We start from the raw sequence: 23537 nt of genomic DNA on the forward strand, positions 1-23537 counted from the left end.
AATTCAGTGCTAAGTACATCTCCATGAAAACAAACATATAAAGGAAATGTTTCTGCCATCCACGGAAAGATCTGTCTGATGAGGCTTGGCTCTCTGTATAAGCAGAGGCATGATCCTGTTGCTGAAATGAACAACCAGCCACTTCAGATGAACGTTTGTGAAGCGCTGGTGACACCACATGGCTGTGAAAGGAAACACAGGCTGGAACTTTTGTAAAGGGAGAAAGGAAAATCGTGGAAGTGGTGGGGAGCTGGGGGAAAGCCCCCGCAGCAACACAACTGCAGGTTTAGAATTACATGGTTCTAGCACAACAACAACAATAGTGACAATAAGAGCATCAGCAGCTGGTGTTATTGAGGATTTCCTATGTTCCAGGCACACCAGTCTAGGAGATTTACGTGAATTAACTCATGTAAGTGTCACAGAGGGTACTGGAAGTTGGAGGTGGATGTTCATGGGCGGAATAACCAGAGGCTGACTTTTTAAAAAATCTATTTTATTGAAGTACAGTTGATTTACAATGTTGTGTTAGTTTCTGGTGTACAGCAAAGTAATTCAGTTTTATATATATACATATATATATTCTTTTTCACATTCTTTTCCATTATGGTTTATCACAGGATATTGAATATAGTTCCCTATGCTCTACAGTAGGACCTTGTTGTTTTTCCATCCTATATATACTAGTGTGCATCTGCTAACCTCAAATCCCAATACATCCCTCCCCCACTGCTCCCCCCTCTTGCAACCACAAGTCTGTTCTCTATGTCTGTGAGTCTGTTTCTGTTTCATAGATAAGTTCGTTTGTGTCATATTTTAGGTTCCACATATGAGTGATATCCTATGGTATTTGTCTTTCTCTGTCTGACTTACTTCACTTAGTATGATAATCTTTAGGTCCATCCACGTTTCTGCGAATGGCATTATTTCATTCTTTTGTATGGCTGAGTAGTATTCCATTGTATATATGTACCACATCTTCTTTATCCATTCATCTGTGGATGGACACTTAGGTTGCTTCCATGTCTTGGCTATTGTAAATAGTGCTGCTATGAACATTGGGGTGGGTGTATCTTTTCCAATTAGAGTTTTCTCTGGATATATGCCCAGGAGTAGGATTTCTGGGTCATATGGAAACTCTATATTTAGTTTTCTGGGGAACCTCCATACTGTTTTCCATAATGGCTGCAGCAATTTACATTCCCACTAACAGTGTAGGAGGGTTCCTTTTTCTCCACACCCTCTGCAGCATTTGTTATTTGTAGACATTTTAATGAAGGCCATTTTAACCAGTGTGAGGTGATACCTCATTGTAGTTTTGATTTGCTTTTCTCTAATAATTAGTAATGTTGAGCACCTTTTCATGTGCCTATTGGCCATCTATACGTCTTCTTTGGAGAAATGTCTATATAGCAGAGACTGACTTCTTGAGCATGAGACCCCTGAAGGACTATGCCTGGTAGGAAAGAGTTAGAAGCATTTAGCTAATGATGGTTGTATTAGTGATCATTATACTTGTCATGAGCAATGGATAATGGCAACTTCAAAGGCCATTAAAATAATAATAATCTGAAGGGCAGTGTTATGACAAGAGAGCAGTTTCAATGGGTTCTCCTTGCATTTCAGTGGAATTATAGTTTATTTAAGATTGTGTTCAGAGATAGGTAAGCTGCTAAATGAAGAATGTGGTAGTGTCTCCCATCTCCCTCCACAAGCCTGACTTTCCCACCAAATTGTAGGTGGAGAAGCTGAAACCAAGAGCGTGAATACCTGCTGAGCCTCTGACAAGTACTGACAGGTTCAAGGGACCAGGGAGGAAAAGAAATCCCAAGCAGTGTGACATTTAATACATTCCCTCTGCCCAGCAGAGAAATGTGACCCCAAGACTCTCAGGCGCCAGACGATCTCAACAGCCAGAGAGGTCAATTCTCCTCCTAGAGGGAGGACTGGTGGAGCAAGTAACCAGAAGAGTTCACTCCATTACTGTCCCATCTGGAGGTTGGTCTAGAAGAATTCTGTGGAAACACAAGGACTGGGAATTAAGCATCCATTTAGCAGTCACAGTGAAAGCTCAAGTTTAAATGTACATTTTACACTTAAAAAAAAATTGGGGGGCTTCCCTGGTGGCGCAGTGGTTGGGAGTCCACCTGCCAATGCAGGGGACGCGGGTTCGCGCCCCGGTCCGGGAAGATCCCACATGCTGCGGAGCGGCTGGGCCCGTGAGCCATGGCCGCTGAGCCTGCGCGTCCGGAGCCTGTGCTCCACAACGGGAGAGGCCTGCGTACCGCAAAAAAAAAAAAAAAAAAAAAAAAAAATTGGGGCTTCTCAGGTTCATATTGATAAATTTTACTTTTAAAAAGTAAATTTTGTTTCCCCGATGGAGAAAATAGTTTTATTTCTTTTTTTCTTTTTAATTTTATAAAAGATTTATGATCATTATAAAGAAGTTTGTGATGCAGAAAAGTATAACAAAATATAAATTCAGCAGTATTCCTATCACTTAAATGACCACCATTCTATATATTTCTCTATGCATAGACACACATGCACACTCTAAGATAATACATTTGCTATGCCAACACATATCTTTCTACATTATTGCTTTCAATGGCTGCATAATAGTCATCGTGGAATGTTTCCATGATGAATTCCAGTAATGCCTTTTGTGCTATCTACCTTTTATCTATCTATCTCTGAAATATACAAGAAATTAAATACCAAATCAAAGTACTCTTTTTGTAATCAGCTCTCAAAATTGTTGTCAGTCTATGTTTGTGTGTTTTTGTTTTTGTTCTGTGAAGTTGTTTGGGAAATGTTCAAATATTTAAGAAAAGTTTAGATGCTAAGCAGATTGGAACCGGGGATAGAATAACATAAGATTCTGGAGTTCATTTGGCCACTTATGTAAAACGAAACCCTTAGATGGAAAGGGGGGCAGGCAGGGCTTGAAAAAGTTCAGAAACGTGGAGCTCCTCGCAGGCCCCCCTGCCCTTGTCTCTCTGATGCTGCCCCCTGGTGGTGGGCTATCAAGGTTGGGCCCTGCAACCTCCAGTCATGTCTGTCTTTTAACCTCTTCCCCTTCCCTTGGGTTCTTGAAGGGCACTACTTAGGCAGGAGGAAGAAATATTAAAAAGGAGAGAAGCTTTCTTTTTAGTCATGTAGATTCTGAGTCTAATAAAAATAGTTTTTGAATAAGGAGAAGAAATCCACCCTTTTTTACAGCATCCTTTCAAACCCCTCTTATTTCTCCCACCTTCTCTCTCTCTCTCTCTCTCACACACACACACACACACACACACATTCACACATACATAAAAATCATGTGATCATTTAGCTGTACCACATTCTCCCTATTGGTGGACATTCTGATTGCTCCGGGTTTTTCATTTTTATAAACTTATCTTAATGAACAACTCTGTACACACATCTTTATACAGCTTGATAAATTAAAAAGCTCTTTCTCATGTCTTACTTACTTTGTGAGAGCAGAGGGGCTGCCATCAGAAGCTGCAAGAGCTATTTCCAAAGAGACTTCTTCCAGACTGGGGGCAACAATGACCAGGTGAAAACGGGTGGCACAAAGAGGCAAGAGATCCACTTCTGCCAGAAGGCCCCACAGCCCAGGGCTCTGCCTCTGGGGACGCGGTGCTGGGTTGGCCCTTGGAGGGTGAGCAGTGCGGCAGCAGCCGTCATGAGGTGGAAGGGCGCAGCAACTGCCTGGTGGCAGAAACCTTCAAACCACTCCTCAGAGAGTAGAAGCCTGCGGAGCAAGCTCACTGAGTGGGAGAGGCATTACATGGCATCGTGTGTGAGCTCACCTGGCATATCATTAGAGATGACAAAAATAAGCTAGGGAAGAGTCTGAACTAATAGGTGGAATAAGACACTAAAATAAAATATGCATAATCACTTTTTTTTTTTTTGGCGGTACGCGGGCCTCTCACTGCCGTGGCCCCTCCCGTTGCGGAGCACAGGCTGCAGACGCGGCATGTGGGATCCTCCCGGACCGGGGAACGAACCCGTGTCTCCTGCATCGTCAGGCGGACTCCCAACCACTGCGCCACCAGGGAAGCCCATGCATAATCACTTTTAATGCTATGGTTTTCAGAGGCCAGTTTAAGCTGCAGAAACATGGCCAATAGCTATTGTGTATTGTATGTACTGCCTCATGGAAACCCCAAAACAACGTTACGTGGTGAAGCTTATTAGAATTCTAATTTTAGGAAGGGCAGGCATATGGGGCCCAAAGTGCTTAAGTAACTTGCTCATGGCCATACAGCTAGTAAGTGCCGGGGCGTGGATTTGCACCCAGCTCTTGTGGAAGCCAAAATTCTTGCTCTTAATCCTTAGGTTATGCTGCTTGCTTTCCAAATAAATAACAATTTACTTGGGATGAAAATCAAGTAGAAATTGGCCAATCTTATCATCAGTTTTTTATTTTTTGTTTTGTCTCCATTATTCACTGAGAGAAGGAGCTACACTCCTCTCATTTATCCGTTAGGTACTTCATCCCGACTGACCTCATTCTCTGATGCTGTGACTTTCATTTCTGTTTGCCGTTATCTATCAGCTTTGTTAACCTTAGTCTGGAGTTACCTCTCGTGAAAACTTCTGAAATGATTTCTTTTGAATCACTAAAGGCAAGTAAATTAAACTTGAAGTGGAGAAAATCTTCATGCCTTCATGGCTTTCCAGAAATGGGTCATAGAATACAAAAGGAAGACCTAAAGCTTTAGCTTGGGTGACACTGACTACAGGGTTTGCACTACAAGATGACATCTGTGGAACTACTTGGCCTGGATTTACTTTACCTTGGCTATCTGTTTTTTCTGAAAAGAAATGAATTGAGATAACAGAGTTTACCTCAGGAGAGGTCATTTCTGCAGCAGAGAATGTGCAGAGTACTTCTTTCTGATGGGCTACAAACATAGGGCATCATGAGCTCGTGTCATCTCAGCCTTGCTCCAAACTACTCCCAATTCCTAAGATGTTTTGTCTTGACTACCTGTTTCTAAAGATTTTCTTCCTTTGAATCGTGTTTGCCAGGGAACTTCACTGAGTTGGATCCTCTCCATAGATTTTCTGACAGCATTTGCTGGGGAGAAGCTCCTGGCTCAAAGTATGCATTACTTGTTCCTCTCCTAAAGAATTGCTTGCAAGATTTTTATCCTGACTAATCATATGCTTGAACCTTTTTTTTTTTATCTCCAGATGGCATTATTTGACTACACTTACTTACTATTATTTGTGATGACATTTGCTGAGAAATTTGTTCGTTATTTAAGGTTCTTTATTTGGTTTGGTAGCTTTACCCATGACAGTGATAATTCTTTTGATATTTTGTGTTGAAGGGATCTAGTGATGAATACTAATGTACCCCAAGGCATGTTCTCAGGAATATCACCCTGCAGAACCCCTTCAGTAAACCTGACTACTGACTGTTCTGAGGAATAACCCTAACAACCTCTGCCCTGGGGCTTGCCCTTAAACAATTGTTAGAGTTCTCCAGATTTCAAGGTTTTCTTTCTCTCTCTCTCTTTTTTTTTTAATTAATTAATTTATTTTTGGCTGCGTTGGGTGTTTGTAGCTGCGCAGGCTTTCTCTATTTGCGGCGACGGGGGGGCTACTCTTCGTTGCAGTGCATGGGTTTCTCATTGCGGTGGCTTCTCTTGTTGCAGAGCATGGGCTCTAGGAGTGCGGGCTTCAGTAGTTGTGGAGTGTCAGCTCAGTAATTGTGGCTCGCGGGCTTAGTTGCTCCTCGGCATGTGGGATCTTCCCGGACCAGGGCTCAAACCCATGTCCCCTGCATTGGTAGGCAAATTCTTAACCACTGCGCCACCAGGGAAGTCCCTCAAGGACTTTATCATTTCTCATTGAGTCAACAAACCATTCTTCAGATCCTGCCTCTTTTGAGGGTTTTATTCTAAACATCTTGACCTTTGGGCATTATTTTTCTGTATGACTTTTCTGAACATCTATTCTGGTCAATCCTCTTGATGGAAACTTCTCTTTCTAAGGCCAGCAACTGATTTTTGAGGCATCTCATAAACACTGGTTTTATACACTGATTGTGACAGTGATGAATATTGAGGAATTTTTCCCCTGGCTAACTGTTCTCATGAAATTGCTTTCTATTGGCCATTATTCATGAGGATTTTCCTTAGCCAGGCTCATCTGCAGAATTTATCTCCCCTAGTGATAATTCTTGCAAAGTCTCTCCTCAGCTAGTTTTGTCCATGTAGTTAGTTTTTCAGACAAATGATCTGGAGGTAATTCATTCTGGCGCGTTATGGTCTTGGAATACGTCCCCAATGGTGACTTTTTTTGGGCTGTAGGGAATCATTGCAGTCTGGCTTAAAATAGACTTGTGTTTCATCATTAGGGGCAATGATTCCTGACCAGTTTCTCCCTTCTTGGCATTATGTATGTGGACTTTTCTTTTCTGGTGCCTCTTGTGGAGCAATTTTTGCCCCGATAACTGGTATCTGTGAACTGTATTTCTCCTGAAATTTTTGATAATTCCATTTCACTTTAGCTAAACTTATCTATGAGTGTAATATTTTTAGACAACATCTTTGGTTACTATCTTTTTAGTCCTGAAGGTCATCCTTTTTGACAATGGCAACCAACTTTTTTTTTTCTTTTCTAATAATTTCTTTGAGGTGGGAAGACCCAAGATATCCCTGACACTAGGGAGTCAGGATGACTTCTGACCATGGCTTCCAAAAGTCTGCTTTCTGGGAACACTTAATGGGACTTTCTGCCATCTGTGACGTTTGGACTTGCCTTTTGTTGAAAAGCATCAGAAGAAGTTTCTTCTTGACAAATAGAACTCAAACATGAACACAGAAAGACCCAGAGAACTTTCCCTTTAGTAATATGAGACATGCAACAGGGTTCAGAGCTGTTCCTTGAGGAACTGTTGGCGTAAGCATTGAACTCTCTTCATACACATCATAACTTTTAATCCTGTCCAGAAAATCACTCACTAGTTTTTCTTTGCTGACAAGCGTCTTCTTAGAACCACATTTTTAGTTGATTTAAGCCATTTCATTCTCAAATTCTGAAAATATCTGGTTGTGACATCACAGGTTTTGCATTCGTTCACCCAAAGTCATTCTTCGTGTTCTCTTTCCAAAGATAGAAAAGTGAGATATATTCCACCCCACAAGATATTATTCAACCTTTTGAAAAAATTTACAATGTACATAAAAATATAACAATGATATTATTAGGTACTAGTTATTCAAAAGAATATTTTCACTGGATGGTATTACTCTGTCACTGGGAAGAGCTTTAGTGATGGACTTCATCACTTATGTGGTTATCACAGTGTTCCTAAAGGGTCTAACATGAATTTTTGAAGTATCCTGCTTGGGATTTTAAATGCTTAAGAGTGTTGGTTAATTTTGGCTGATAATCAAGACAATAAAATATGAATGAGTGAGGTTAAACGCCTCCGGATGACAATGATCATTTGAAAGCTCTTTGAAGATTTGATTTCATCTGAGAGGTAAGAAAAAGACTGTAATTGGGCTTCCCTGGTGGCGCAGTGGTTGAGAGTCCGCCCGTCGATGCAGGGGACACGGGTTCGTGCCCCGGTCCGGGAAGATCCCACATGCCACGGAGCGGCTGGGCCCGTGAGCCATGGCCACTGAGCCTGCGCGTCCGGAGCCTGTGCTCCGCAACGGGAGAGGCCACAACAGTGAGAGGCCCGCGTACCGCAAAAAAAAAAAAAAAAAGGACTGTAGTTGACTTGAAGCAAAATATCCACTGACAGAGGAATTAAAATTCCTTCATTAGAAAGCATTAGGCAGCACCGCCTGGCAGTCAAGTGTGTGGGCTCCTGACAGACAGACCCGAGTGCCACTGCCTTGCTGTCTGACCTTGGGCCAGCCATCAGCTTCCGAACCTAACTTGTTTCCTCATCCATAACATGGGGATTATTCAAGTATCCAACTTGTGGAGTATTGTGAGAGGTAAATGAGGGAATGCAATTAAGCACTTAGCATAGTGCCCGGCTCATATTCAACGTCCAACATAAGTCAGATATTATTACTGACAATGAAGATCATGCTTTTAAACTATGTCCCTTTCTTTCTTTAAACATGTGTGGAGGAATGAACTTGAGTGGAAAGTGGGAATTTCCATATTCCCTTTTGAAGGGTATGGAAAGTCTGATGAGCACATACCCTTCGGGGGAAGATGTGCTCCATCCTAGACCCTAGCTCTTTGGGAGACGTCCTGATTTTAAAGTCCCTTCAAAAGCAGACATTATTTTGGGGTGAATTTACTCAGCCCCTTAATTTCCCCCTAAACAAATAAAAGCTGGAAGCCGTTTTGGACTTCTCTCCCACTCACTGTAGATTCTTCTCGGATCCAGCCCTTTCCCTGCACCCTGAGCCTCTCTGGCAGCTCCTCACACACACCCTGCTTATGCTTCAGAGTCTTTACTCCTGTCTTTGTGCCTTTGCACGTGCCCTTCTCCTGCTCTGAAATGCTCTTTGTGGTGTCGTTCACCTGCCTTTGTTTATGCCGTCATGTCCCCCTGCACTGGCCCGTTACTGTGGTCATTGAACGTTTCCCATGCACTCAACACTGAATCCCTTACTGCTTCTGTCCATCACAGCTGCTCTTGATCAATAGACAGGATAAGTGAGGAAAGCTGCCAACCACAAGAACTAGAGGGTGAGGAAAATAAGAGAGTCTTTCTTCAGTTGCTTGTCAATTGCTCAGCAAGAGCAAAGCAAGCCTGGTCAGAGGTGAGACACATAATATAAGCTTAGAGGGCGAGGCGAGAAAGACTCTAACCTGAGTGAAGGCATTCAGCTCCCTTTAGAAAGAATGTGTGCATCAGAAGGGGCAGCACAAGCGCTGGCAGTGACCTCCAGGCATTGCCGGGTGTCGGAGGGGAGAGGGCTTGGTCATTTCACTTTGCCATTTTCAACCCCTGGGCCAGGCTAGCCCCGGGAAAGCCTGTGAGAGTCTGGTAACCAGTCATGACTTGGTCTGTCCTGGACTGCAGGGTAGAGCCATCTCAGCTGGGAGAGGATGAGGCTTCTGAGCCAAGTGCCCTTAACCCTTTGTTTATAAGCCTGCTTTTCTGAGGACAGTGCTGGTGAGTGAGCGCAAGCCCTCCCTTTGGAACCAAAATGTTGGGATTTGAACACTGCCTCTCCCACTCCTAGCCACATGGGCTCAGACAGGCTACCTAATGTCTTTGTGCCTCAGTTTCTTCACTGGTAAAATGGGGATAACAACAGTATGTATTTGCAAAACATATATCTGATAAGTGTTTAGTATTCAGAATATACATAAAGAACTTTACTATTTTTCATGTATGACTGGCAGAAAATAAAAGTAAAATAACTAGCTCAGCCTGGAGCCACAACTAAGGAGCCCACCTGCTGTAACTAAGACCCAGCACAACCAAAAAAAAACTAGCTCAGTGTAGCAAGAGTATAAAGAAATGGCCATTTTCATGTAGGAGTGTAAATTAGTCTAGACTTTCCAGATGACAACTTGGTGAAATTGATTGCAATTAAAAATAAAAGTTTATTTTTAAAATAAATAATAATAAATAAATAAAAGTTAAACTACATTATGGGGATAATTGAGGATGTTTGAAAATGGACTGTACATAAGGTAAGAATTTTACAACTTTTAAAATTTTAAACTTTTAATTTTGAGGTAATTATAGATTTACATACAGTTGTATGAAATAATATAGAGAGATCTCATGTACAAAAGGTAACATCTTGCAAAACTATAGAACTACTATGATACTGACATTGGTACAATTTACCAGTCTGGTTCAGATTTCCCCTGTTTACCTGTACTTATTTGTATATGTGTGTGTTTAATTCTAAGCAATTTTTTTCAGATATGTAACTTTGTGTATCTATCATCACAATCAAAAGATGAAACAGTTTTATCATCACAAGAATTCCTCTTGTTGCTCTTTTATAACCACATCCATCTCCCTCCTTCTCCAACCCCTGTCCCTAAGCCTTGGCAATCACTAATCTAGTCTGCATCTCTGTAATTTTGTCATTTCAAGAGTGTTATATAAGTGGATTCCTATAGCATGTAAAAACACTTAGCATAATTTCCTTCAGATTCATCCAAGTTGTTCATGTATCAATATTTCATTCCTTTTTACTGCTGAGTAATATTCCACGATATGAATGTACCACAGTTGGTTTAACTATTCACCCACTGAAGAATACTTGGGTTATTTCCAGTTTTTGCCTATTACAAATAAAGCTTTTATAAACACTCACATAAGGTTTATATGTAAACATAAGTTTTAATTTTTCTGGGATATGTGCCCAAGAGTACAATTGCTGGGCTGTATGGCTATTAATCATATGCTTAGTTTCATAAGAAACTGCTAAACGATTTTCCAGAGTAACTGTATCACTTTACATTCCCACCAGCAAAGTGTGAGTGACCTGGTTTCTCCTCATCCTCGCCATTGACATTTGGTATTGTCATTATCTTTTAACTTTAGCCATTATGACATATGTGTAGTAATATCATTGTGATTTTAATTTGCATTTCCCTAATGGCTACTGATGTTGGACATATGTTCATGTGCTTATTTGTCATGTGTCCATCCTCTCTGATGAAATGTCTATTCATTCCTGTCTTTTGCCCCCCAAATGCAAAAATTTTTTTGATTTAGCAATCCATAGATATATCAGTGGAGATTTACTCAGATACGTGTACAAGAAAGTTCACTGTAACAAGTTTTTAGTAATAAACAACAACAAAAAAGTCAATGTAAAGAACATTGGTAGAGATTGATTAAATTATCACCGCCCAGTGATATAATCCAAAATTGGAGCCAAATAATGTAACAAAGGCAAAAAAGCATGGAATCCTTTAAAGCAGGCAGAGGTTACACTTCCCTCACACAGATTGTGATGTCCAGGAGACAGCAGCTCCCAGATGGAGGACAAACTACCTGGACTTCACCTTCCCACTGAGGGGCTGCAGACCCACCAAGGAGTCCAATAGGTCTTCTACAAAGCTGTTTGCTCTGTGTGGGGTTTTGGGATTCCCTGACCTTTTTCAGCTACTCTGGAAAGCCTGGCTGCATGCCTTCCCACCAGGTGCAAATTAGATGCAATGACCTCAGCACATGCCTGGAGTGCTTTACTAAAGATGGAGCAGGTCAAGGTCACTCAAAGTTTCCCAGGGTTGCCCTCTGTAGTGGAGTCTGGCTCCATTTTTTTTAGTAAATTTATTTATTTATTTATTTTTTGCCTGCGTTGGGTCTTCGTTGCTGCTCGTGGGCTTTCTTTAGTTGCGGCGAGCGGGGGCCTACTCTTCGTTGAGGTGTGCTGGCTTCTCATTGTGGTGGCTTCTCTTGTTGCGGAGCACAGGCTCTAGGCTCGCGGGCTTCAGTAGTTGTGGTTCGCGGGCTCTAGAGCGCAGGCTCAGTAGTTGTGGTGCGTGGGTTTAGTTGCTCCGCGGCCTGTGGGATCTTCCCGGACCAGGGCTCGAACCCGTGTTCCCTGCATTGGCAGGCGGATTCTTGACCACTGTGTCACCAGGGAAATCCCTGGCTCCATTTTTTGATGTTCGACTTCTGACAGCTTTTGGCTTCAACTCTTTCTCTTCTCCTTGTGCCTGGCATCACCGGGCCAGCTGATAAGCTCAGGTGCTCCCAACTTTGGCACAGCAGGAGTTTCAAACCACACAAGCCCCTCCCCATGTATGGTAGCTCCTACCTGGGCCCCTCCCCTAAACACAATACAAACCCCAAGCCCGTCTCCTTTCCTAGCTGTCTTAAGCCATTTTCAAACCTGTTTTGGGAAGCCCGGAAGCCTCATTATGTGAGTAATAAACCTCTTCATGCCTTCTTGCTGTGTGGCCACAACATCCTGAAGGTGTTAAGTCCATGCCTGAGGCCCTTTTCCTATAACCCATAACTGAGATCTAGTCCTATAACCCATCCCTGACCTAGGATTTAATACTTTTTCACTAGGAACCAGTAGGTCTAATCATTTTTACATTTATTTATTTACTTTTATTTTTTTTTAGAAGGAGGCAATTCTTTTTTTTTTTTTTAATAAATTTATTTACTTATTTTTGGCTGCCTTGTGTCTTAGCTGCTGCACGCGGGCTTTCTCTAGTTGCGGTAAGCGGGGGCTACTCTTCATTGTGGTGCATGGGCTTCTCATTGCGGTGGCTTCTCTTGTTGCAGAACACGGCTCTAAGCGCATGGGCTTCAGTAGTTGTGGCACGTGGGCTCAGTAGTTGTGGTGCACAGGCTTAGTTGCTCTGTGGCATGTGGGATCTTCCTGGACCAGGGCTCGAACCCATGTCCCCTGTGTTGGCAGGCGGATTCTTAACCGCTGTGTCACCAGGGAAGCTCCTGGGTCATATTTTAGATTCCACATATAAGTGATATCATCTGATGTTTGTCTTTCTCTATCTGACTTAACTTCACTTAATCTCTAGGTATGGACCTAGAGATTTATCCAGGGGTATGGGGAGATGGGAGCTTTCCAAGTGGAGAGAAGAGAAAGTAAAAGTTCTGAGATTGAACCATGCTTGGCATGTTTGAAGAACAGGAGGTTGGCATAGCTGGCATGGAGAGAACGATACGGAGAGTAAAAAAGTGATGGGGAATCACTCTTATAGTCTGGTAGGTCATGGTAGGGGCCTTAAATGTTTCTGTGACTGAGATGGGAAGCTGCTCATTAGACATGATCTGACTTAATGTTTCACCAAGATCATCCTGACTTTAATGTTGAGGATAGACTAGAAAGGTCAAGGGCAGAACAAGGGTGTTCAGTTAACAGGCTATTGTAATAATTTAGGCAAAAGATGATTGTGGCTTATGCATTCAAGTGGTTGAATTCTGTCTTTATTTTAAATGGAAAGCCAACAGACCAGATTTAGGGCTAACAAAAAAGAGTAGAGCCAAGGATGGCACCAGAAGTTTTGACTGAGCAGATTAAAAAAAATGGTAGAAACCAATTCAGGGAGGATATAAAGGATTCCATTTGGATCGCAGTTGATCCTTGAACAACATGGCTTCAAACAGCACAGGTCCACTCACATGAGGATACTTTTCAATAGTAAATACTACAGTACTATACAGTCAGTGGTTGGTTGAATCCCAGGGTATGGAGGAACCTCAGGTATGGATGGCCAACTATAAGTTATATGTGGATTGAGCTCTGTGTTGTTCAAGCGTCAACTGTAGTTAGGTTTGAGATGTCCATTGGTTATCCAAGGAGAAATGTCAAACAGGGAGTCAAGTTCAAGGAAATTCTGATTAAAGATATAAATCTCAAGCCATCAGCATATAGATGATATTTGCATGAATACAGATAGAAAATAATTGAAAAAAAAGTCAAACTCCTAACTTTTACTGTCACTGGAGCTGTTTCAAAAATAAGGACATGTATAAACACTCCAAGAGGCCTGATTGCAAAATTCAGCTAGAGTTAAGATATGAACACATGAAATGGATGTGTTTTCGCTGTCTAGTCTCCAAAAAAAAATGATAAAGCAAAAGGAAAAAGTCTCATCAGTTTAGTTCCTTATTATTATTTTTTTAATAACTATTTTATTTATTTAGTTAGGCTGTGTTGGGTCTTCATTGCTGCGCGTGGGCTTTCTCTAGTTGTGGCGAATGGGAGCTACTCTTCGTTGCGGTGCGTGGGCTTCTCATTGTCGTGGCTTCTCTTGTTGCAGAGGATGGGCTCTTGGCACACGGGCTTCAGTAGCTGTGGCATGTGGGCTCAGCAGTTGTGACACACGGGCTCTAGAGCGCAGGCTCAGTAGTTGTGACGCACAGGCTTAGTTGCTCCATGGCATGTGGGATCTTCCTGGACCAGGGCTTGAACCCATGTCCCCCGCATTGACAGGAGGATTTTTAACCACTGCACCACCAGGGAGGCCCTGGTTACTTATTTTAAATCCTTATTATGAGTTATTTTATCCTATAAGTAGTTCAAATCTTCACATGATTAAGGGGTTTTCATGGCTGTCAGGACAGGACTTGGGCTGGAGAGTCCCTGCAGACATCTCCTTCCACAGCCTCTCATATCTTGGTTTAATCCACATAGTTAATCATCTTCAAGTAAGAGCTCTTCTAGCTGGCCGTTTTCTCAGCTTGCAGCTTTGAGAGAAGCATCACTAGAATCATCTACCTTCTATAACCTAGGGAGGAGATGTGGAGCTAGGATGCATTTCAGGAGCAATTTCATGCTAAAAAGCCTGGTAATTTATGTCTTGTGAAGTTTCAATGTTCCAGTCAACCTGGACAGATGGCTCTGAAGAAGGAGTCTGTTGAGGCATTCCTGGAATCATACTGGAAATTCCTGGCAGGGATTCCTGCTTCAAGGCTTCCTTCTCAAGGGGTTTTGTGTTCTCCTGCATGAACACGGTCTTCTTTGTGGAACTCGCTACAGATATCAGTGGCTAAATAGAAAACAGAAGAGAAAACAGTCATTAGCAGAGACTAAACATACTGGGCATGGCAAGAATACAATATTGCCATTTTCATGCCCAAGACTGAACAAAACTGAAAAAGACCTAATCCAGCAAAGCATGAAACAAATCTAATTGGATCAAGATAACTCACCAATAATGTAACTGCCTGACAGAACAAAATTCAACACCTTTTAAAGGAACACTACACAATCTAGATGCCCCATGAAGTATCATCTACAATGTTTAGCATACAAGTAATAATTACTAGACATGTGAAGAAGTAGGAAAATGTGAACCATAATCCAGAGAAAAAGTATTTAATAGAAAGAGACCTCAAAATGACAAAGACGATGAGACTGGCAGACAAGAACTTAAAACAGTGATTATACATATTTTTTAAAATTGAAAGGAGAAAAATGGCCATAATGAGTGAAAAGATAGGGTATATCAGCAGAGAAAATGGAAATCATAGAAAGGAACCAGACAAATTCTAGAATTGAGAAAATATCTGAAATGAAAAAAATTCATTGAATTCCTAAATAGGATTGGACATTGCAGGAGAACGGATCAGTTAGCTTGAAGACAGATCAATGGAAAGTATCCAAACTGGAGCACAGAGGAAAAAAGATGGAAAAAACGAATGCAGTCTCAGTGACCTATGAGATGATAGCAAGCATCCATGTAACTGCAGTCCCTGGTGAGGTAGGAAGATTGGAGCTTGAGCTCTACTGGCCATCTCTACCCCATCTTTGTCCATTTTCCACTCAACAGTGGACCCTGTGGGGCACTGCAGCGAGGTCTGTGGAGTACTTGCCCACATGATCTCTAAGACCTTCTAACTCCAAAGTGCTATGAATCTATGCAGCAAATCTATGTATTGTTTCCATAAAAATTTATTTCTAAAACACCTGTATGGCCCAGATCTTTATATCAAAGGGATTGCTTTCAGACTTAGAAACAGAATAATGGTTTACTTACTCAAAGCTGCCTCTGCTTAATGAAGAGAAATCACTACAAGGGCAACTTCTGCCAGTTTTCTTCTAGGTCTGACTCAAATGTTATCTCCTCTGTGAGTCCCTTCTTGATTCCCATAATTAAGTATGATCTCTACCACACATAGTGCTGTTTCTACTCCCCTTTGGACACATCCACCGGACCAGCAGTATTCAATCTGGGGTACTAAAAGCAATGATGGTTTTAAGATATTAAGGAAAATCTTGCAAAGCTTTTAGTATAGGCGTAAAAGCCCATCAGCTAAATCAGCAGGCCTGCTGAAATCCTGTGCAACCTATCCTGGGGCTATTTCAGATAAGTTTTAAAGCTCTGGTGATGAAATCTAAAGATGACAGTAGCAAGGAATAATTTGCTATTCACCTTGAGCCAACAAGAAACCAGAAGTTAGAATCTCATCTTATTTGATGTACCTCCACCTCTTTGCCCTTTATCTAGCTCTTTCAATTTATACTAGGAGAGCAACTTGCTCTTGGAAGATGTGGCTCTCCCTTGCCAGTAAGCAATAAGCTTTGTTTTACACCACTGTCGGGTTCCCTTTATTTCCTTCTAACAAAGGGAATCGATTTCCATAACCACAATTTGCCCATGAATTCTTTTCTAAAGCTGAGAACTTGCACATAGTGCAGGCATCAGGCTGGCTCTCATTCCTCAACTTCCCTTACAATCGCTGATTGTCTCACACTTGGCAAAAGAAGAGCAAACCTTTTACTCATCCGAATCTTCCTAAGAAATACTGCTTCAGGGTATAAAATCTCCTGAGTGTAACACAAAGGGACAATTAAAAAGGTTGATGTGAACAAAGTGTTCTTTAATAAAGGCATCATAAAACCAGGGTAGAATTTTGGGAGTCTTTCCCTGCCTTATATATTTATATTTCTATTAACAGTGAAGCATGGTGTTAGAAAAGGATTAGAGTGGGCAGCAAGGTGACGATGACAACTTTTGCTTAATGATCTCAATTCTATCATCTCCCAACAACTGTTCCAAGAATGAACTGTTCCTGAGGGAGAGTTGGTTCAACTACTATTTTCAGACTGTAGTAGGAAACTATCTTTCTTTTGATTTATTTATAAAACATCCAGACTTAAAAATATAAATCTATTATGAGGAAATCTGAGAATATTGATATAAATGTACATAAGCTTAATATTTTCATGTCTTCATCAAAGGTGGCTTTGAAACTAGCAAAAGCTAGTAAATTGTATAGGACTACATTAAAGATTTTCATGCACAGGACAGAGTGATAGTTAAAAAGATGCCAGATATCAAGTTCAATAAGTGAATGACCGCTATTAGAGCAACACAGAGGAGACATCTGTGGCTTGATACATAAATAAACAGCATATATTAAATTAAATATTTAAGTAAATAGTATATAATAAATTAAATAATATACCTGAAGTATATACTAGAAACCATATTTGGTTTCTGAAAAATATTGAGTAATGTTTGAAAAGGATTCAAAGGATCTTGTATAGAAATATATGTTCCAAGTGACACATTAGATTTTTCTTAAAATCTGATTTTTTAAACCAGTAACATGTAATTTATTCCCTGACATCGTAAGTGGAATTGCCTTTAAGCATTTTCTTTATTCATTACAAGGATTTTATTGACAAGGATTGTCAATAAGATTGATTTACATACAAACATATGAACATGGAGGAAAAAGTAGGTTTTGGGAGCCTCAGGGCACTGTGCACTAGGGTTGAGCTGTCTTGCAGGTTTCCTGGTACCCACCACGGGATGACGCTTTTCACACTTCTGTTGAATCTCACACTCTTCTTGCATCAGCATTTCTGTCACTCTGGTTTCTTTGAGGCTACTTTCATATTCTTCTTGCAGTTGGATCTTCTCTTGCCTATCCTGGGGCGATATGACAGAGTAGAATAAGGTCAGTCCTCGGAAGCAGGGACCCTCCCAGGACAGGCCCCAGGCCCTTGAGCCCTCCTGACTTTGCTCCTGTAACTAACTAGCTTCAACCTGCTAGTATCTCCAAACCCACCAACCCCACAACTCCTCTGAGTTGGATTCTCTCTTCAGCCCCCAGACTCCCTATACTTCAGGGATATCTGGGCCTAAGCCATCCTCAAAAGTGGAATAAACCATGACACTCCCCAGGCCAGCTCCAGCGTGGTGCCTTGGATTTCAAATTCCTCTGGGAAAGCTGAAAGCCCTCCCCAAGTCGACCCTGTGCGCACACACACCTTTTCTTTTGCCATCGCCGTTTTCTTGTAATGATAAAGCCAGTGAGCCAGGTACTCTATGGGGTCACTGGGCTGAACCTTTGCCACTTCTGCCAGCGCCTGAGCCAGGCAATTTCCAAAGCACCTCTTCAGGTATTCGCTTTCCATCCTGGTGGGTTTGGAAAACGTCAAGCAGGGTCACACTATTTCACAAATCTAATTGGACATAAAAAATAGACACATTCTAGCCAACGCAGGTTCATTTCAGGACAAATATGAGATGTTTCTGGAGCCCATCCTTCCCCAAAGAACCAATAAATACATAAGTACTTGCCAATAGCTCTTACATTCAAATGGACATTTTTCTAAAGCTCTCCAGCTCTCCCAGGTCAGTAAATGGGTCCCGGGGCTCATCAGGCCTGAGAGGAGCTTGGTGGATTGGTGCTTAAAAGAGGCTAAGGCCTCCACTACACGACTCTACCCTTGACTAGGGAGGAAATAACTGAGCAGGCAGGAGGGCCCAGGAGGGGCTCTGAGCACCCAGCAAGCTGCACTATTGTGAGGTTGGGAGCTACAGTCATCTGTGACATAGATAAGACAGGCTTATCTATTTCACAACGGACCATTGAGAAGCCCTGAGGAGGAGAGGGACGGAGAATGCCCAGCACTGTAGCTAGAAAATATTCCATTTTCTATTGCTTAAGCAAGAAACTACTTTAGGTTGAGTTGAGCCCCTGGATTTACTCTTAATCAGATGTCAAGAATTGGAGGGAATGAAGCCTGAGTTAAACCATAGGTTAGGAGTGGAGGTGTAGTGTAGCAGTAGGAATGTAGAATTTGAGATCAGACAGACCAAGTTCCAGTCCTGGCTCTGCTTTTTATTAGCTGTGTGATCTTCAGCAACTTACTAAGTCTCTCTGAGCCTCAGTTTCCTGATCTGTGGAACAGAATAACAAAAATATGTATCTCATAACTGTGAGGATTAAAAGAGATAATAAATCCATGTGAAGCACATAGCCTGGCGTGCAGTACATGTTTAATAAATATTAGCTGTTACAGTGGAAGATTGTGACATGAAATGGCCTGGCACCCAGCCTATGCCTGAACATCTCTATGCTCCTGAAGCTGACATATTTTAACTCCAAAAGAGCTAATAATAAAGTGAATAATAAAGGCTTAGATCAATTCCTAACATTTTCTGGAGGCATTTTTCAGTTTAAGAAGGGAAAGATAAGTAGATAGATACGAATACAGAAAAAAAATTCCCAGCTCCTTCCACTGCAAACGCCTAGAAGCAAAAACACCTCAGTAGCAACGAACACACAGAATTTGCTTTTTTAAAAAAATTGAGGCATAGTTGATTTACAATGTTGTGTTAATTTCTGATGTATGGCAAAGTGATTCAGTTATACATATATATGTATTCTTCTTTATGTTCTTTTCCATTATGGTTTATCACAGGATATTGAATATAGTTCCCTGTGCTATACAGTAGGACCTTGTTGTTTATCCATTCTATATATAACAGTTTGCATCTGCTAACCCCAAATTCCCAATCCATCCCTTCCCCACAGAACTTGCTTTTATTTATTTATTTTTAACATCTTTATTGGAGTATAATTGCTTTACAATGGTGTGTTACTTTCTGCTGTATAACAAAGTGAATCAGCTATACATATACATATATCCCCATATCTCCTCCCTCTTACGTCTCCCTCCCACCCTCCCTATCCCACCCCTCCAGGTGGTCACAAAGCACAAGCTGATCTCCCTGTGCTATGCGGCTGCTTCCCACAAGCTATCTATTTTACGTTTGGTAGTGTATATATGTCCATGCCACTCTCTCACTTCATCCCAGCTTACCCTTCCCCCTCCCCGTGTCCTCAAGTCCATTCTCTACGTCTGCGTCTTTATTCCTGTCCTGCACCTAGGTTCTTCAGAACCTTTTTTTTTTTTTAGATTCCATATATGTGTGTTAGCATACGGTATTTGTTTTTCTCTTTCTGACTTACTTCACTCTGTATGACAGTCTCTAGGTCCATCCACCTCACTGCAAATAACTCAATTTCGTTCTTTTATGGCTGAGTAAAATTCCATTAGAATTTGCTTTTAAATAGGCTTCACCACTTAAAAAGAATCAAGGTTCCTTGGAGAAATGACTAATTCCAAGATCAGGGCAGGAAATGTCTAATAACCCTGGAATGTTTTGTTGTCCCAGAAAGGAAATGCTAAAAAATAAAATGGTTGGGGACACAGGAGCCAGCTTGAAGGGGCTGCTACTAGCCAAACCTGGTGCAATTTGGCCACCAGAATTAATAATGACTGTAATGGATTACAACCAATTGAATAAAATAAGAATCCATGAGTCCATGTAGGAATAAACAAGTGAATGGGAGAGCAGGTAAGTTCTTTCTTAAAGTAGAATGCCAACTAATAAATGTGGAAAGAATAATGCAGTTAAAGAAACATTTTGAAACCATCATAATATAACTGAAGCAGCTATCAATGAGCACTAAAACTTGGTGAATATTTGACAAGGAATAGGATATTTATATATATTCTCAAAGTTTCTCCCCACAAATTATGGATTAATTCCAAAGTAAACATGGAAACTTTACAGTGGTGAAACCTGGCCGACACAACGTTAACCAATTGATCAAAGTAAGCATCACCAGTAAAGGGACAAAATAACATCATGTGTCTCCTGATGCAATGCACTGCTTAGAAGGACATAATACATTTCTGTAGATTCCTGCTCCAAATGCAAAACTAGAATCTGATTGAGGAAACATCAAACAAAGCCAAACTGAGAGACAGTCTACAACTGGCCTGTACTCTTAAAAATGTCAAGATCGGGCTTCCCTGGTGGCGCAGTGGTTGAGAGTCCGCCTGCCGATGCAGGGGACGCGGGTTCGTGCCCCGGTCCGGGAAGATCCCACATGCCGCGGAGCGGCTGGGCCCGTGAGCCATGGCCGCTGAGCCTGCGCGTCCGGAGCCTGTGCTCTGCAACGGGGGAGGCCACAACAGTGAGAGGCCCGCGAACCGCCAAAAAAAAAAAAAATGTCAAGATCATGAAAGACAAAAAAAGATGAGGCCAGGAGTTCCCTGGTGGCCTAGTGGTTAGTAGTCGGGGCTGTGCTGTCCCTGCTGTGGCCTGGGTTTGATCCCTGGTCGGGGAACTGAGATCTGCAAGCTGTGTGGTGTGGCCAAAATATTAAAAAAATAATAATAAAAATAAAAAAAGATGAGGCCCCAGTCCAGATCAAAGGAGCCTAAACAGCCATCACAACTACATGCAACACATGATCCTGGGTTGGATCTGGACCAGAAAATAGAATTCTGTAAAGGACGTTGTTGGAAATACCGAATGTGAATTGTAGATTACATAATAGAATTGTATCAGGGGTAAAATTCCTGGTTTTGGTAATTGAAATATGAGTAAGTAAGAAAATGTCCTTGTCCTTAGAAAATACACAGTGTGGTAGGGCTGAATAATGACTTTCCAAAGTGTCCACATCCTAATACCTGGAACCTATGAAATATGTTACCTTATATGGCAAAGGGGACTTTGCAGATGTGATTAAATTAAGCATTTTGCTTGGGGGAAATTTTACTGGATTATCCGGGTAGGCACAATGTAATCCCAGGGGTCTTTATAAGAGGGACACAGTAAAGTCAGACAGGGTAGAAGGAGATGTGGTGATGGAAGCAGGGGGAGAAAAGGTGATGTGATTCAGGGCCACGAGCCAAGGAGTGTGGGTAGCCTCTAGAAGCTGGAAAAGGTAAGGAAATAGATTCTCTCCTAAAGCCTCCAGAAGGAGCCAGCCCTGCTGATACTTTGGTTTTAGCCCTGTAAGATTCATCTTCGATTTCAAACTTCAAAAACTGTAAGATCATAAATGAGTGTTTAAAGTCACTATGTTTGGGGTAGTGGTGGAGGGTGGGGATGGGATGTGTGGTGGCTCCTTCTGCCAATCTGGGGCCCACCTGAACCAATGCACCTGAATAAACTGTCTTCCACACCCCTTCTACTCAAAGTGTGGTCCACTGTCAGCAGCACTGCTTCAACTGGAGGTTGTTGAAATGCAGATTCTCAGGTCCCACCTCAGACTTACAGATTGAGAGTCTGCATTTTAACAAAATCCCCAGGTGACACACAGTTACAGATGTCCTCTGCCTTTATCACAGTAGAACTGCCCTTCCCAGAGGGCGGAATCACCAACTCTGCATTCCCAGGAAGCGTCTTCACTGCCTGGTCCTTGGTGGCTGCCACACTGCAGTAGGTGTGGCAAACCCTTTCTGGAGAGAGCATCTGCACATTTTCAACACTGGTCTCAACAAAATACACTGACCTGACCGTCACTAAGACTTGATGTGAAAACAGCAGAGCCAGAAAAAAACAGCCACCATGTGAAGCCTGGAGAGGGAGGAACCAAAGGGGTACATTTTATAGCCCACTCCCCACCAAATCAAGCCACACTCACCAGTGAGGAGGGGGCTATTTTTCAGTTTCCCAGGGCTCCTCTGAGGGTCTGCTTATGCTGGACCTCCTTGCTCATGGCCCTGCATTCAGTAAGCGGGGTGCTAAGTATAGGGATTGTCTTTGTTCACACCACATCCTTAGTGCTGGGCACTCAGTACTTGCTCAGCAAATATTTCTTGACTTAAGCAGTGAGGGCTCTGATGTTTGCGGGCCCAGGCAAGAGCTCATGCTCCCTTCCATTTGTCAGTGCCCACACTGGCACTTACTAAGTACCTCGACTAATGGTTAACGAGGCGTCTCCTGCCCAGCACTGCCCCACATAAATTGAAACAGCCCATGGGAAATGCTAGTTGAGGACTGTGCACAAACCACTAGCCCAGGGAAGACCGCAAATGGCAAAGGCTAGAAGGCTTCCTGGAGGTGGGGGTACCTGTGCTTGTTCTGAAAGGAATGCCAACTAAAGAATGTCCCCAGCCAGCTGGCTACACCAGGCTCAAGTCATTAGCCACTGCAGTTGTTGAGTCACTAACACACCCTGGAAGGAGTTCAGGGTGGAGATCAGGAATGTGGAACTCTGCTCTCTGGGAAAATTGACAGAACAGACCTTCAAATAGAAATTTCCAGGAGAAAATTCTATAAACCCAATTTCTTCCATCTTCACATACTTAGAAAAGCACTAAAATAATTAAGCTATCTGTGCCTGGTGGCTAGCAGTGACCTTTTACCTAGATATGTTTGATTGCAGGTATTCCTTCTCCAAAAATCACATACATGCTGACCTCCCCCCTTACCTCTTCCAAGCAGAAGCAGTTTCTCAGAGTTGTCAGAGCAGCTGTCTCCAGGGCTAGAGTCCTCAGTTAAGTCCCCAAATAAAACTGAACTCACAGCTCTCAGATGTGCGATTTTTTTCAGTGGACAGGAACCAGGCAGAAGTCACCAGCAAATGCAAAGGTGCTAAGCTGGGAAAATACCAGGCTGCTCAGGTAGCTAGTCTTCTCTGGCGTAAGGCTGTGGGGCTTCACCTATAGGTAGTCTCTGCCCTTTCTCTCTCCCAGTATGCGCCCACCTGCCGGCCCCGCTCGCTCGATTCCCCTTTTCGGCAGCCCGTCCTCACAGCCTCTAGGTTGCACGTCCCTGTTCACCTACCCAGGTGCTCCCTGCTCTCCATCCTGCACCTTGCACACCTCGCGCGCCCCCGCTCTCAACTGCTCGTCCTACCCCGCCCCGCTCCGCCCGCCTCTGCTCTTTGCAGCACATCCTCTTCCGGACCCCGCCTCCGATCAACCCCTGTCCGCGCGTCCCCCCGCCCCCGATCCCCGCCGGGCGCAGTCCGCTCAGCTCTCCGCGGGCGCCCCTTCCTCTCTGCCCCCGGCCGTCTCCCGCACCTGGAGCGCGCA

The 23537-nt window shown here is 42.6% G+C and overlaps 1 protein-coding gene across 1 annotated transcript; it reads right to left on the minus strand.

Moving 5' to 3' along the window:
• Positions 1-11770: 11770 nt before the first annotated feature.
• On the minus strand, positions 11771-23489 carry DYDC2 (DPY30 domain containing 2). The gene is made up of 4 exons (XM_019925780.3): positions 22932-23489; positions 17679-17873; positions 17212-17337; positions 11771-14445 (listed from the first exon to the last, which is right to left on the minus strand). The coding sequence occupies exons 2-4, from the start codon at positions 17823-17825 to the stop codon at positions 14233-14235; spliced, it is 486 nt and encodes a 161-aa protein (XP_019781339.2). The 5' UTR covers positions 17826-17873; positions 22932-23489; the 3' UTR covers positions 11771-14232.
• Positions 23490-23537: the final 48 nt, after the last annotated feature.

This window comes from Tursiops truncatus, chromosome 16, assembly GCF_011762595.2.
Source record: "Tursiops truncatus isolate mTurTru1 chromosome 16, mTurTru1.mat.Y, whole genome shotgun sequence".
Lineage (NCBI taxonomy): Eukaryota > Metazoa > Chordata > Mammalia > Artiodactyla > Delphinidae > Tursiops > Tursiops truncatus.